General features: G+C 42.6%; 1 protein-coding gene across 1 annotated transcript in view; it reads left to right on the top strand.

The window, feature by feature from the left end:
- FBXO22 (F-box protein 22) overlaps window positions 1–5391 on the top strand; it is a 72919-nt gene extending 67528 nt beyond the window's left edge. The window contains exon 7 of the mRNA XM_030187400.1: window positions 2419–5391. Coding sequence (XP_030043260.1) covers window positions 2419–2830 — 412 coding nt within the window. The 3' untranslated portion in view covers window positions 2831–5391. The remainder of the gene's footprint in view (window positions 1–2418) is intronic.
- The last annotated feature ends 8952 nt before the right edge of the window (window positions 5392–14343 follow it).

Genomic DNA, 14343 nt, shown 5'->3' with positions numbered 1-14343 from the left:
GTTCTGGAGACAGGCAAAAAAGGCTTATTGCAGGTCTGAAATACAGAAAAGAAATGGTTGGATATGCCCTCTTTCCCAAGTTAGCTCCCTTGCTGGGAGGAACAAAGAAGCTCCCTCTACATAGATCTCTCTCAATTTTTATACAATTTGATTTAGTACATATTATACAATAAGGAAATTAATTACCATCTTAGCACATCCTACCGATCAATCATCTACCTAATAGTCCAACCACATCTAACTTCTAGCCTATCAAATGTCAGTTAATACCCTAATTCTTAGGAATTAGTTACACCTCTCAACCTGACCCTGAGACATAGTCATGTTATCTCTTCCCCACCATCTTATCTTTGTGGTGAGCTAACTGCCTTCTACCTTTCTGCAAGGGGACCTTCCCAACTTCTCCTTTTCACTATCTAAAGATAATGTAACCTTTTTCAAGGCAAAACATTGTTATGTAGAAATATTATAACAAAGTATAAATTAAAGCAGGATAAAATACTCATAAAAACTTCACTTTTGTTTGTTCTCTCTTAAAAACATATAATGGTGTTAATAAGCTATTTGTAAAATGTTTTGCCTTAAATCATAAGTACAAAAGTGTTGCCATACTGGGACAGACCGAAGGTCCATCAAACCCATCATCCTGTTTCCAACAGTGGTCAATCCAGGTCACAAGTACCTGGTAAGATCCCAAAATAGTACAATACATGACTTTTACATAAGCCATATCAGCAGAAAGCATAAATGCACAACTTTCTTTTACATGATGTTTTTTCTATCTCCATATTTTCGTTACTATAACTAGTCTCACCCCACCTGCTCTCTGTTGAACTATCCCACATCTCAATTTTCCGCTCTTGCCCAACTAATCACACTAATTCATAAACATGCCTGGTTCTTTACTGATAAGAGGGGCGTGGGGGTTGCAGATATTTGTCTGTGCATGATTTCACAATTTCTCCACAAATTCACCCTGCATCCTGTTCTGGTTTGCAAGGGTTAAAAACAGTACACGGAGTAGTTAGGGAATGAATAAATCTTACAAGTAGTCTTGTTCATATTATTCAGAGGGGTGCTATGAACATACAAACACCAGACCCTGAGCCCCCACACAGGCTCCCCACACTACTCGCCAGTATGTTGACATCTGCAAGATACGTCTCTGTTGTGTTTCTGCTTTTTCTTACTTTCCCCCAGAGAGCACATTGTTGAGTTCCTGAACCTCCTCTATAGCGTTTGTATTACAGGCTCTACATAATTTGATAGCCATCCTCTGAACTGCTTCTGTCTTTTCAGTGTCCTCAATATGATGTGGCCTCCTTTAGGATTTTGGCATAATGGCTATTTTAAGCAATCGGGTTTATCTTGGGCACATTGAGATAAGTCTGTATTGTGTCTAGAGGAAGTTAAAACTGTTTAGGTCATACTGAGAAAATACCCTCTTTCAGTACCAAACATTTAATAAATGGTATCTAAATGTGGTATAGTGCTGGGCAGACTTATACGGTCTGTGCCAGAGCTGGTAGTTGGGAAGCAGGGATAGTGCTGGGCAGACTTATACGGTCTATGCCCTGAAAATGACAGATACAAATCAAGGTAAGGTATACACAAAAAGTAGCACATATGAGTTTATCTTGTTGGGCAGACTGGATGGACCGTGCAGATCTTTCTGCCGTCATCTACTATTTATTGATATACTGAGTCTAAATAACTGCTTAAGCTACAGCTCTAAGACTTGCTATATATTCAATGAAATGCCTCTGATGGAGTGAAGGAAGGAGAAGGATATGGCCCACGAATGGGATAAACATAAAGGAATCCTGTTCAGAAGGAATGGATTCTCGGAAACTTAGCGGAGATTGGGTGGCAGCACTGGTGGTTGGGAAGCGGGGCCAGTACTGGGCAGACTTTTACTGTGTGTGCCCTGAAAATGGTAGATACAAATTAAGGTCAGGTGTACATATAAAGTAGAGTATATGAGTTTATCTTGTTGGGCAGACTGGATGGACCGTACAGGTCTTTTTCTGCCGTCACCTACTATGTTACTATGTATTATCCTACTTGCTCAGTTGAGGAGTGGCTCCAAGATTTGGGAGCAGAAAACTACAAGTTGAGTCTTCAGATCCCCAGCTGGAAAATAGGCTGTAGCCATGCAGCATGCACAATGACCTTTGAAGTAACTCACCCTTGTCAAAATGATAAAGCAGCTCTACATTCTGTTTTCTGCCAGTTTACCCATTCACCTGATCTCACTAGCTTCATATCAGCAGTTTTCATTTATGAATTTTTGAAAATTATCCCAATTAATGAGACAGGAAAAATAACAAAATATAGCAGCAATTCAAACACATAAGTATATCAGCACTTTTTCATGCACTTTCTCCTTTGTCTCTTTTTTTTTTTTTTTTTTTCCAGTAAAACTTGCAACAAGGATTCCATAGGTGTGGTTGGACTAGCTTTCAGCGGATCCAAAGTCCAAGGCGCTACGGTTCTGTTGGCTCAGGAGGTGTATGATGAAAGGACAGCAGAAGCATGCATGCAGCGCCTGAAATCAGCTAACGTCCCGGAACACAATACCATTGGCTTTATGTTTGCTTGTGTTGGTAGAGGCCAGCAGTACTACAAAAACAAAACAAATGTGGAAGCAGATGCATTTAGGAAGTATTTTCCAACTGTTCCCTTGTTTGGCTTCTTTGGGAATGGAGAAATTGGATGTGATAGAATAGTCACAGGGAATTTTATACTTCGGGAGTGTAATGAGGTAAAGGATGATCTGCTTCATGGTTATACAACAGTGATGACCCTCATTCATTTTGGAACTAAGTAGTACTATGAACAGGCAGCGTTTTAATTGTCTCTCTATTCTCATGTCATTTTTTTCTTTAGTGAGATATTTGGGTTGTCTGCCTGTGGCTTTAGTAGCAACCTAATGTGCTTAAATAGGATTCTGATCATCTTTTTGCCATTAGAAACTGAGTACTCAGGAGATTGGCACAATTTGATGATAATCAGGTCAGTAAGAGTCACACTACTGTCTGAAAGCCTTTTAATAGCCAGTGTGAAAAAACGCTGGTGAGTCTGTTTCAGAGCAGATAAGGGTCCATATAATTAACACCAGCATCCTAGTTTGCATTAATCTGCACCCTTATTCCAAGTCTCAGCAGAGAGTCAGGCTGTGTAAATTAGCCTTTCACTCTTTGAAGTGATCATGCCCTGCCAGAGCAGTGTTGAATCACAGCTCCTGTTGTACTTGTTCTGTAGATAAATGGCACCTGCGCTGGCCGGTGTGGTGTTGCTCTAGCACCTCTCATGAACAAGAAAGGAAATTAGCAGCAAATTACCTTTTACCCTTGTAAATATTTCTTCACTGTCTTGAATGAGCTGAACTTTATTTCTGTGAATATCAAACTTTCTTATACATACCACTTGGTGCTGTTAATTATCAAAACTGATCTCAGAATGCACTATATGTAGTTATAAATTGGTGTAAGCCTCCAGAGGTCTATGAGGATGTGCCAGAAATGTTTCTTTTGTGTGATTAAATCTCTGGGGAAAGCCCTATGACATGTAGGTTACATTTACTGTTGCAGTATTTACACATTCCTGTACTTGAGAAGCATAAGCTGTGTTTTTATCTATACTATCAGCAGCCCACTGCAAGAAAACATAAAGGGAGAAAGTGAGGCAAAGGAGAGGGAAGAATTTCATATACAAATAGGAAAGAAAAAGAAGAATGCAAACAAAATGGAAAACAATTGAACAAGATATCAAGAAGACCATGTAACACAAAAACACAAAATAATTTTCATTCGTCAAATAAAATCAGTGAGCCAGGTTGTCTACCATCCAATGACCTATCAGTAGTAAATTTACTTATTTCAAGATGCAAAAACCCATTTATACAGTAATGGCAGCTGTTCCTTGAAGGTTCCCCTTGAGATGCAGTAGTGCATCTCAAGGGGCATGTTTCTTGCCATTACTATACCTGGATAAATCACTAACAAAATAACAAAATCCCTATAGGGAGAGACAAAAGAACTATATCAAAAAATAAAGGAAATCAATACCAAAATATCCAAAATCATATGCCTAAAGAAAAAAGCCTTTGCTCATAAAAATTAGGAAGGGGGCAAAAGAGTTAAGTATAGGCTGACCTTTCAGCCGAGCTGAATTTTGGTGAGACTAGCTGCAAGGACATGATGTATATAAAGCTTTTATATACATCATGGATACTCTCTATGAAAATGCCCCCCCCCCCCCCCCTTGTTTTAAAATTTGAATTATGTATTGTTTATTATTATTTAAACTTCGAAAAGTTTTAGGAAATAAGAATTTTTGTTCATGAGTCAGCTCTGGCATCCCTGAGGAAGATTTTGAAACAGGGATACTTATTGGACATTGAGAGCATCCAGTGAAAATAGCAGCTCATTAGTTGTGGATCAGATAAGTCCGCTTTTGTTTGCTCCGTATTCCGGTGCTTCTTATATATGTGAACTCAGGCATTTGTTGTTACCAGCCCTTGAAGATATAGGTGCTGTTAGTTTTTACTTGTTCCCTTCTTAATTTTTATGAGCAAAGTTTTTTTTTCTTTAGGCATCGGATATATGTTTTTGGATATTTTGGAATTGTCTTCCATTATTACTATACCTGGAACATGCTTTGTACAGTTGCAGTGATGATATGTTTTATTTCTTATTCATTTTGTTTGCTTAGGACTCCTTTTTGTTGTTGGCCAGGCTAGCAGTGTTTGATGTCCTCCTGAGTAAGTAGAACAATATGTTTTGGGGGAACAGTAACTGAGTATGTAGAGAGAGGATTCAGACCAAGGCGAGCACAGGCACACACAGGATTCGGTTCTACAGTATTAAGGTGCTGTAAGAAAATGTGCTAATCCAGTGCAGGGTTACTGAAAAATATTGCCATTTCTAACCCATTAACTCTCTGGGCTTGAAGTACATGTTTTTAAGTACCTTATGTGTCAGACAAGCAGTACTTCTCAAAAGATATCTGTCAATTGCTTTACTGCTGAATCGTTGTTTAGAATGTTGCTGAAGCAGCTCCCTGATAATCTGTAGCATCCCTGCTATCCCGGGCCAGTTGGAGCCAGCGAATGTGGAATGAATTGCCACTACTGCCAGTATTCAGAGAAATTTAAGGGGCCGCTTAATATACAGGGTAAGTATTAGTACTTGCTGAATGTACTTATGGAAATGATGCATAGTCCACTGAGGGTAAAAGATTTAACAAAATTCTGTTGCATTCTTAAAATGAGAAACTTGACCACTACAGGCCAAACTTATTGTTTATCTTTAAATCACCTGAGTGGTTTGATTTGTTCAAATGATTTTACCTAATGCTTAAAAAAAAATACATGTATTTCCAAATTCATATTAGTTTTCGAAGTGTTCTTTAAAGCAGGAATATTCTGTTCTTGAAATTACTTTGTCTTGGGGGGGGGGGGTTCCACTTTGATAGCTTCTTAGATATCCTGGCTGTTAAGTTTGTTTTTTAAATTTCTTTTAATTTAAAAATATGCTAAAAATTAAGAAGGCCAGCCTGATAGTTTATTGCCATGAGCAGCAAAAGGTTGAAATAGCAAGTGAGGAGTAGAAAAAAATAGTGATATAAGGGTTGGATAAAAATGGTGGAAAGGTTAGGAGCTTGTTTTGTTTTTATGATATAATTGTTGGGGTTGGGGGGTGTGGTAATAAGGGAAAGTGATATTAATATATAGAGGGGGGAGATAACATTTGAATTGTAAATAGAGAGTGGTAAATTAAATAGGGATGCTGATTGGGGGATATGTTATAAGTTGAAGAGAGTGTGGTGTATTCATTGCACACTAACTTTTATGCTGAATTATCTCTATCTAGGGTGAAATTGAGTAAGTGCACCCTAATTACACCAATCTGGAAGGCAGTCAAGTGTAGCCCCAAAGCATTCTTATAAGTCAGCCTCCCTCCCCCCCCCCCCCCCCCCCCCCACTCCATGGTAAATTATTTGGAAAATCCTAGAAACTATAAAGGTGGTGCTTGAGCAAATACAGTATAAATTCCTGGTTGCCTCTGGTACACAAGCATCCCCACACCACAGTTCATTTTGACATGACTAAATTGTCATAATGACTTTTTCAAAATTTTAAGATAAACTTGTAATATTTTACCCAATAGATACAAACATTTTTGGTTTGCATGGAGTTTCTCCTTTAAGTGTAAACTGGTTAAGTGATACAGCATTGTAGCATGGATGAGTGCTCTGTATTTTTTTTTTTTTTTGTAAATTTGAAATCCAATGCAGCACATGGATGCATTCAGCAAACTATCTTTCGGTTATAAGTTGATGTACTAGAGTTCTTTCTGTATTATGGAGTGGAATCCAATTTGCCATGTCCAAAGTATTTGTACATATGTATTGGCGTACTGGGACAGATCGAAGATCCATCAAGCCCAGCATCCTGTTTCCAACAGTGGCCAATCCAGGTCACAAGTACCTGGCAAGATCCAACACAGTACAATACAATTTATGCTGCTTATCCTAGAAATAAGCAGTAATTCACGTCCATCTGGTCCATTCCGCTTATTTTATAGACCTCTGACATTTCTCCTCTCAGCCATCTCTTCTCCAAGCTGAAGAGCCCTAGCCGCTTTAGCCTTTCCTCATAGGGAAGTCGTCCCATCACATCCCCTTTATCATTTTTGTCGCCCTTCTCTGTACCTTTTCCAATTATACTATATCTTTTTTGAGATCCAGTGACCAGAATTGCACACAATATTCGAGGTGCGGTCGCACCATGGACCATGGAGTGATACAAAGACATTATAACGTCCTCATTTTTGTTTTCCATTCCTTTCCTAATAACACCTAACATTCTATTTGCTTTCTTAGCCGGCACCACACACTGAGCAGTGGGTTTCAATGTATCATCAAAGTTGACACCTCCTGAATTGTTATAGTTGCAGCTTTTTATTATTTAAGTAATAAAGCCTTGGGCAGAGTACTCTAATCAGTTTTAAACAGAGCTGCCTGTGTTCTGTGTGGCCAAATGTAGTGGAAAATGTGAGTGCTCTCTGTTTTTGGTCCATAGCAAACTTTGGTGATAACCATTGGCAGAAGTGTAGTGAATAAGGGCAGATAATTTAATCTTGTGTATTCTGTGAGGTCATAAAGTCAGAGGAGTAGCCTATTGGTTAGAGCACTGGTCGTGCTATCCAGAGGTGCATGGTTCAAATCCCACTGCTGCTCCTTGTGATCTTGGCCAAGTCGCTCAACTCTCTTTTGCTTCAGGTAGAAACTTAGATTGTGAGCCCTCCAGGGACAGGGAAGTATCTGGATGTAGCTCACCTTGAACTACTACTGAAAAAGGTGTGAGCAAAATTTAAAAAAGAAACAAACCAAAATCAGCACAAAGTTTAGGATGTTAATTTTTTCCACAAGTGCACATACATGTCACTTGCATGTTCATGATGATCTATTAGTTCTGAGTGATTTAAATGGCCATGCTTGTGGAATTCTGTATTTGTGGACAGCAGTTCATGTTTGTTTTTAATTGCCAAATTTGTAAGAATCTGTAAGCAAAATAATAAAATTAACTGACATTTTATATTTATATGAATCTGCCGTCTTCATGTGATGAACTAAAGCTTGTGGCAAGGTTAATGTTTTGTTCTTGTGTGAACAGGCTTGTGGCTGACAGCCTCTGTTTTGATTCCTGGGCCGATTTGCTTCTACTCTCCAGTCCAGCTAGGCATGTGGATATGGCAAATGAAGCATTTATTGCCCTTGGGAGGAGGAGAAGGAGTCCCATTTATCTCACAGTGGCAACATTTGTTGGTTGCAATTAAGGTCCATGTAAACTGGGTTCTAGAGAGAGCAATGGATTGTGGCCCCAGCTGAGGATTCACTGCAATTGTTTCACAAAGTTAGGATGGCAGTACAAAATAAGGAAAACCCGCAACTAATTGTGAATGAAAGCTCTTGCTACTCTCTCCTAATAAAACTTGGCTTCAAGTAACCTGGAAGCTAAAAGGAGCAGCAGAAAATTGTTTAGGGTTAAAAGGAAAGACTTGCTGTGTGGTATTGATATGATTTATTGGGACTTAATTGCCTTTTGTCACAAAGATAATAAAGCAATGTACAAAACAAAGAAAAATAGAAAACGCCAGGGCTGGCAAAGGTTAACTTCTACATTCTGGGAATTTTTACTATGCAGGAGTAGCTCTTGTTCTATAGAAATATTTTTCTTCCTGAGCTGTGTCTTTAGCTACTGGAACTGCACCTTGCAACTCTAATCCACTTACATTTTCAGTATGGGACCTTCTAGTCCTAGCAAAGTCATAATACCCATCAGTCACATACTACATTGCAGTACAGCAAACTTTCATGAAGATCAGACACTTTTTAAGTTTGAACAAAGAGCGGCAATGGAAACTTGCTGTAGGTCTCACTGTATTTGGTGAAGAGAGGAGTTGATCCTTGTCCAGTTTTGCAGATGCTGCAAAGTCAACACCAAAAGTCACAGATGATATTTAAGGCGTAAATATGTATACCATAAAGAGGAGAGGAAACAGGTGATATGAGAGACATTTAATACCTCAATGGTATAAGTAATACCCAGAAAGAATACTGGTTCTCAGACCTGACCTCAGCCAACCAGGTTTTCAGGATGTGGTGAGTGTGCATGAGATTGGTTCACGTGCATTGCCTTCATTGCATGCAGATTTATCTCTTTGCATGGGTATGGATATCCTAAAAACCTAATTGGCTAGGGATCTTCCAGGCCAGGTTTGGAAGCCATTGTTCTGTTAGTTACCAGGGCCCCCCCTCCCCAAATCAGTTGACTTTTCAGGATGTCCAAAGTGCAGAATTGATCTTGGATCTAAGGTGTAGCAATAGCTCAGAATGGTGAGAAGAAAATGGTGTCTCCCAGAAGTTTCATGTTAGGATTTTGGTGTGCATATCCCAAATACAGAGATTTACAAATATGGTACAGCCAAAAGGAAATATTATTTGCAACACATAGCACAGGCCCCTGTCACTGGGGCACTTTACAGAATCTTAAGATCTTATACAGGTCAACCAGACCTCCCTCCTTCAGATGCTCTTACAACATCAGATTTGGCCACATATTTCTCTTGGAAAGTTGAGTCGGCCCATTTTTCAGTTCCTCCTGTTGCTCCCTTCCCACCCTAGAAAATGATACGAGGACAAAGTTTGTTCTGTCCCCGCGAGCTCTGTCTGATCCCTTCTGAACAAGCCTTGAAGTTATGGTTTTATCTTTAAATCATTTTATTAAAGTATAAAGAAACAATATTCTGTAAACTGTTGTCTTATAAATAACAATACAGAACAAGGATCAACACAATCCCTGTCTCCCCCCCCCCCCCCCAACCAATATTCCCTCCACTATTGAGAAAACTGAACAAGCCAAATTACTACAGAATGCTACATAGAAAATTCATGCTAACAGAATACCTTGGGCACACACACAACACAAATGCCAAATACACAATAACTGACAAAAAATGATAAACATATTAAACCAAAACCCCAAGAAGCCACACCAAAGAAATAGAAAGAGATGCATTTCCTCCTATACTGTGCAAAATATAAAAGATCACACATGCCAGGGATGGTGCTAGGGGAGTGCAGCTAGAATAACTGCTCCCTAGCCAGAGAAAGGCCTAAGCCTGCTGGAAGCTGAAGAAGGCATAGCCTGGTAGTGGGCTTTGAGGTCTCTTCCTAAATTTCTGCCCTGGGCCCCAACCATGTCTAACACCAGCTCTGGCAGGATACACATTGCAAATCTGACATAATCACAAAATAATTTTTTTTCTACCTTTTGTTGTCTGGTCATTTTATTTTTCAAATTATGTTGGTCCCAGGCTCTAGTTTCTGTTTCCCTGTCTTCTCTTAACTCCAGGGTCTCCTGCCCATTTACATTTCTTCTTTCTCCATGCTCACCATGCATCTTCCATCTCTGTGTACCTATCTTTCCCCATGTTCAGTATCTCCCTTCTCTGTATCCCCTATATTTCCCTGTCCAGCATCTCCCTTATGTCCATCTCCCTGCATTCATCATCACCACTCTGTCTTTATCGTTGACCCCTGTGTCCAACATCATTCCGTTCTGTGTGCCTTCTCGCCCCCCATGTCTAGCATATTTCCTATATGTCCGTATACCCCCTCCCATGTCTGACTGTGCCCCTCTGTGTCTATATACCATTCACATGCACCATCTTCCCTTTAGGTCCCTGCCCCTATATTCCCTTCCATGCCCTCATCTCCCCTCTGTTTCTGTGTACCTCCCTGTGTCCAGCTTCTCCCCTCTCTTCCTCCTCCACAACAATGTGTTATCTCCCTGCCCTTCTGTCCTCCAATGGGAATGCAGCACCTCTCTCCCAGCCCTCCCATGGGACTTCAGCTCCTCTCGCCCTTCCCTGATTCCAGTCTCTCCCCCATAGTTCCAGCACCTCTTTCACTTCCCTCCCTCCAGTGCCCCCCCCCCCATGGGACCAGCACCTCTATCTCTTTCCTCTCTCCCCTCCACCCAGACCCCCTCCATAGGACTCTAGCACATCTTTCTCTTCCCTCCCTCCAGCCCCCCATGGGACTCCAGCACTTCTATCCCTTCCTTCAGTTCCAGCCACCCTCTCGCAGATCAACCTCCTCTGTCCCCTTCAGCTCCAGTCCCACTCCTTCCCTCCCACGGTCCAGCCCCCCCCCCCCCTTGGGTCCAGTATGTGTTTTCCTCCTCCCTCCTTGCTTTGTCAGGATCCCTGCCTTCTGATGTAACTTCCTATTTTGCAGTAAAAAAAGTTTTGCTCCCACACTTGCAGACATTTTTTTTTTAAACCACAGATTTACCATGGGTCCCTGTCCATGTGTCATTCTCTATCCTTCCCTCTTGGTGGTTCCCAGATTTGGTCCCCAGTAACATTCTGGGTCTGACTTGCTCAACACACCTTTTCTTTTTTTTTTACCCTCCCTCTTGTTCCTCTGTTTCTCAAGCTATTCAATCTGTCAGGCTCCACTGCACCACACAACCCCTGCCTCTCTCTAGCCTGGTCTTCCTTTTGACTTCCACTCTTAATTCCCTGGTCACTATCATCCTCTCTCGTGGCTTCACTTCAAATCAGTTGCCATCTGCCTGAAAAATGGCTGTAGTACGACATAGATGGAAGGATACCAAACTATCAGAGATGTATCCAATTATCTCATCCTACAGTCAGTCTCCTCTTTTCCAAAGTGGTGGAATTCCTCATATTGATGCGCCTAACAGGCCATGTTAATGCTGTCTCTGCTCTTCATCCCAACCAGATGGGCCTCCCTGCTTATTATAGCACTGAAACTGCTCTCATTGCCTTACTTACTACAGTGCAAACTACCTTATCTCAGAACCTCGCTGTGCTGTTAATGTCTATTCATCTCAGCATTTCATCTTGTGGATCACACCCTGCTTTTTTTTAATATATATCTCAATTTATCTTCTAGCAAACCATAAATGTGTCTCTGTCACTCTCTGAGAGGAAAAAAGACTTCAGATACAGTCAGAGAGAGTGACTATGAGACACATTTATGGTTTGCTAGAAGTTAAGTTATGAATTGAATTCAATAGCAAACACCAGGTGGATTAAATAAAATAAATAAATAAATAAATATATATATATATATATATATATATATATATATATATATATATATATATATATATATATATATATATGTTTATCTGCAATTTCCACATGAAAGTCAAATACAAATAACTTGAATATAGATTGGAAATATAAAAAGAAAAATATGGAAAACATTCCATCAAAAGCAAATAATCTCCTATTTAGCCCACAATACACACCCTGCTTTTAAAGAGGGGCAAATTGGAGTCATTGTTACAGCATGGCAATGACTTCAATCTTACCTGACTGATTGCTCCTACTGTGTTCTCTGGCAAAATATTCTCTCTTTTTCTCATCCCTTTCCAGTGCGCTGTGGGGTTCTTCAGGGATCCTTACTAACCACATCACTGATTTCGGCTTTATACCCTTTATTTACACTGATATTCAAATTTTGTCACCTTTTGATCCCTCTGATTCATCAGCAAAATCCACCCTGATGCCTAAATTAGAAGTGATCTTACACTGGATTCAAACTAACAGAATGAAACTGAAACTTCCATATCATCAAGCTGATCAATCCATAGACTGGTGGGTTGTGTCCATCTACCAGCAGGTGGAGATAGAGAGCAAACTTTTGCCTCCCTATATGTGGTCATGTGCTGCCGGAAACTCCCCAGTATGTTCTCTATCTCAGCAGGTGGTGGTCACACACAGCAGCAGCTCTGGCTAGGCCTCCAAGCCTAATTCTTAGGTTTTGTTGAGTGCCTGGGGTTGAGGGCTCTTTTGAGCAAGTGCAAACCTGGTGGTGCCAGGTCCCTCCTTTTCTCCCCCCCTCCCGCTGGCTCCGTTAAAAAAAAAAAAAAAAAAAATTTTGAACGTCCTTAAAGGCGTTTATTTCGACGTTTATTTAAACGTTTATTGCAGCTACTCACTGGGACACCAGGTTGTTACAGCTCGGAGCAGCAAGCAGGTAATTTTTACCTTTTTATAGCGGGCAGGGGGTTCCCCGATTCTTCTCCTTGTGGCATATGGCGTCGGAGGGCGAGGGCGCAAAGAGTCGCTCCCCGGATCGCTTGAGCGCTTCTAGAGGGGATGCGGGGGTCTTAAAGCCTGATTCGCCCTTGTTGGGTGACAGTTTCGTGACCGATGAATGTCCCGGTCCTTCCTCCGGCGTGGCGGTTTTTCCCGCCATAAACGCCCATCCCCCGCTCCTCGCCTCCGCCATCTTGGCCGGCCACGCGGCTCGGACGGCTTCTTCTTGGGCCGCCCTTGAGGTTGGAGACATTAATGCCATGAACGCCCTTAATTTGGGCGACGGCACAAAAGCGGCTAAAGTTAAGCGCCGTTCTTCCCGCGCGGCTCCTTCGCGGAGTGTCGCGCCGGACGCCATTTTGGATGCGCAGCATGTCTCTCCCCCGCTCTTGCGAGCGCCGGTTGAGGGTGCGTCTAGGGCTGTAGCCCAGGCTGCGGAAGTGCACAGTCTGGGGGGTTTCTCCCCCAAGTTTGTTTTGCTGCTGCATCAGGCCTTCCTTATGCAAAACGCTGCCCCTGCTCCCTCGTCTGGTAAAGAGGTTGAGGTTCCCAGAGGTAAACGCCCTCGGGTTGATTCCCAGGCCTTGGAGGACTTTGTCTCCTCTGATGTAGATGAGGGCAGCGTATCTGAGTTCTCCCAACGGTCCTTTGCGGATTCCTTGGAGGAGACGGATCCCCGCTCGGATGGAGCGGATGACCCCTCTGCAGCGCGGCTTTTTAGCTCAGAGGATTTGCCCAACCTGTTGATACAGGCCATGGACACTTTGAAGATTTCCTCTCCGGAGGACGTCTCTCCCTCAGCCCCTGTTGGCTCTGCCATTATGCTGGGGACGAAGCGCCCGCCTAGAACCTTCCACGTGCATGATGCCATGCATACCTTAATTTCGGCTCAATGGGATGTCCCTGAAGCGAGCCTTAAAGTGGCTAGGGCTATGTCCCGCCTCTATCCTTTGACTGAAAGTGAACGTGAGGCCTATCTGTGGCCTACCGTGGATTCTTTAATCACTGCGGTGACTAAGAAAACGGCGTTGCCGGTGGAAGGTGGCACGGCCCTAAAGGACGCCCAAGACAGAAGATTGGAGGCGGCCTTAAGGTCGTCCTTTGAGGCGGCTGCTTTAAGTTTGCAGGCCTCAGTTTGCGGCTCCTATGTGGCCAGGGCGTGCCTGACTATGGTGCAGCGGGCTTCCCCCTCGGATCATTCCTTGAGGGCTGATTGGCCGGCCCTGGAATCGGGCTTAGCCTATTTGGCTCAGACAATCTCTGCGCGGCGGTGGCTTTGGCTGAAACATTGGTCTGCTCTTTGGGGTCGAGCTGGACAAAATCGTGACCGATCTCGGCACGTCTAAGGGCAAGAAGTTACCAGAGGTCAGGGCTCGGGCTAGTACTCGTCCCGGTACCTCCAGAGGACGGTTTCAGGAAGCCCATCGGTACCGCCCGGGCAGGTCGGGTTCCTCTGCCCCCTCTTCCTTTAAGAGGAATTTCTCCCCCAAGCAGCATTCCTTTCGCAGAGACCGCCGTCCCGGAGGTGCTCCCTCCGGTCCTCCCCCAGGGTCTCGTACCCAATGACGGGGCCTTGGTCCACGCCCCAGTGCAGATTGGAGGACGGCTGTCCTCGTTTCTGGGCGAGTGGACCACAATAACTTCAGACGCTTGGGTGCTGGAAGTCATCAGAGACGGCTACAAGCTAGAGTTCTGC

Source organism: Microcaecilia unicolor, chromosome 1 (assembly GCF_901765095.1).
Source record: "Microcaecilia unicolor chromosome 1, aMicUni1.1, whole genome shotgun sequence".
Lineage (NCBI taxonomy): Eukaryota > Metazoa > Chordata > Amphibia > Gymnophiona > Siphonopidae > Microcaecilia > Microcaecilia unicolor.
The sequence above is the reverse complement of the archived record's forward strand: the minus strand, read 5'-3'. Positions and strand labels throughout refer to the sequence as shown.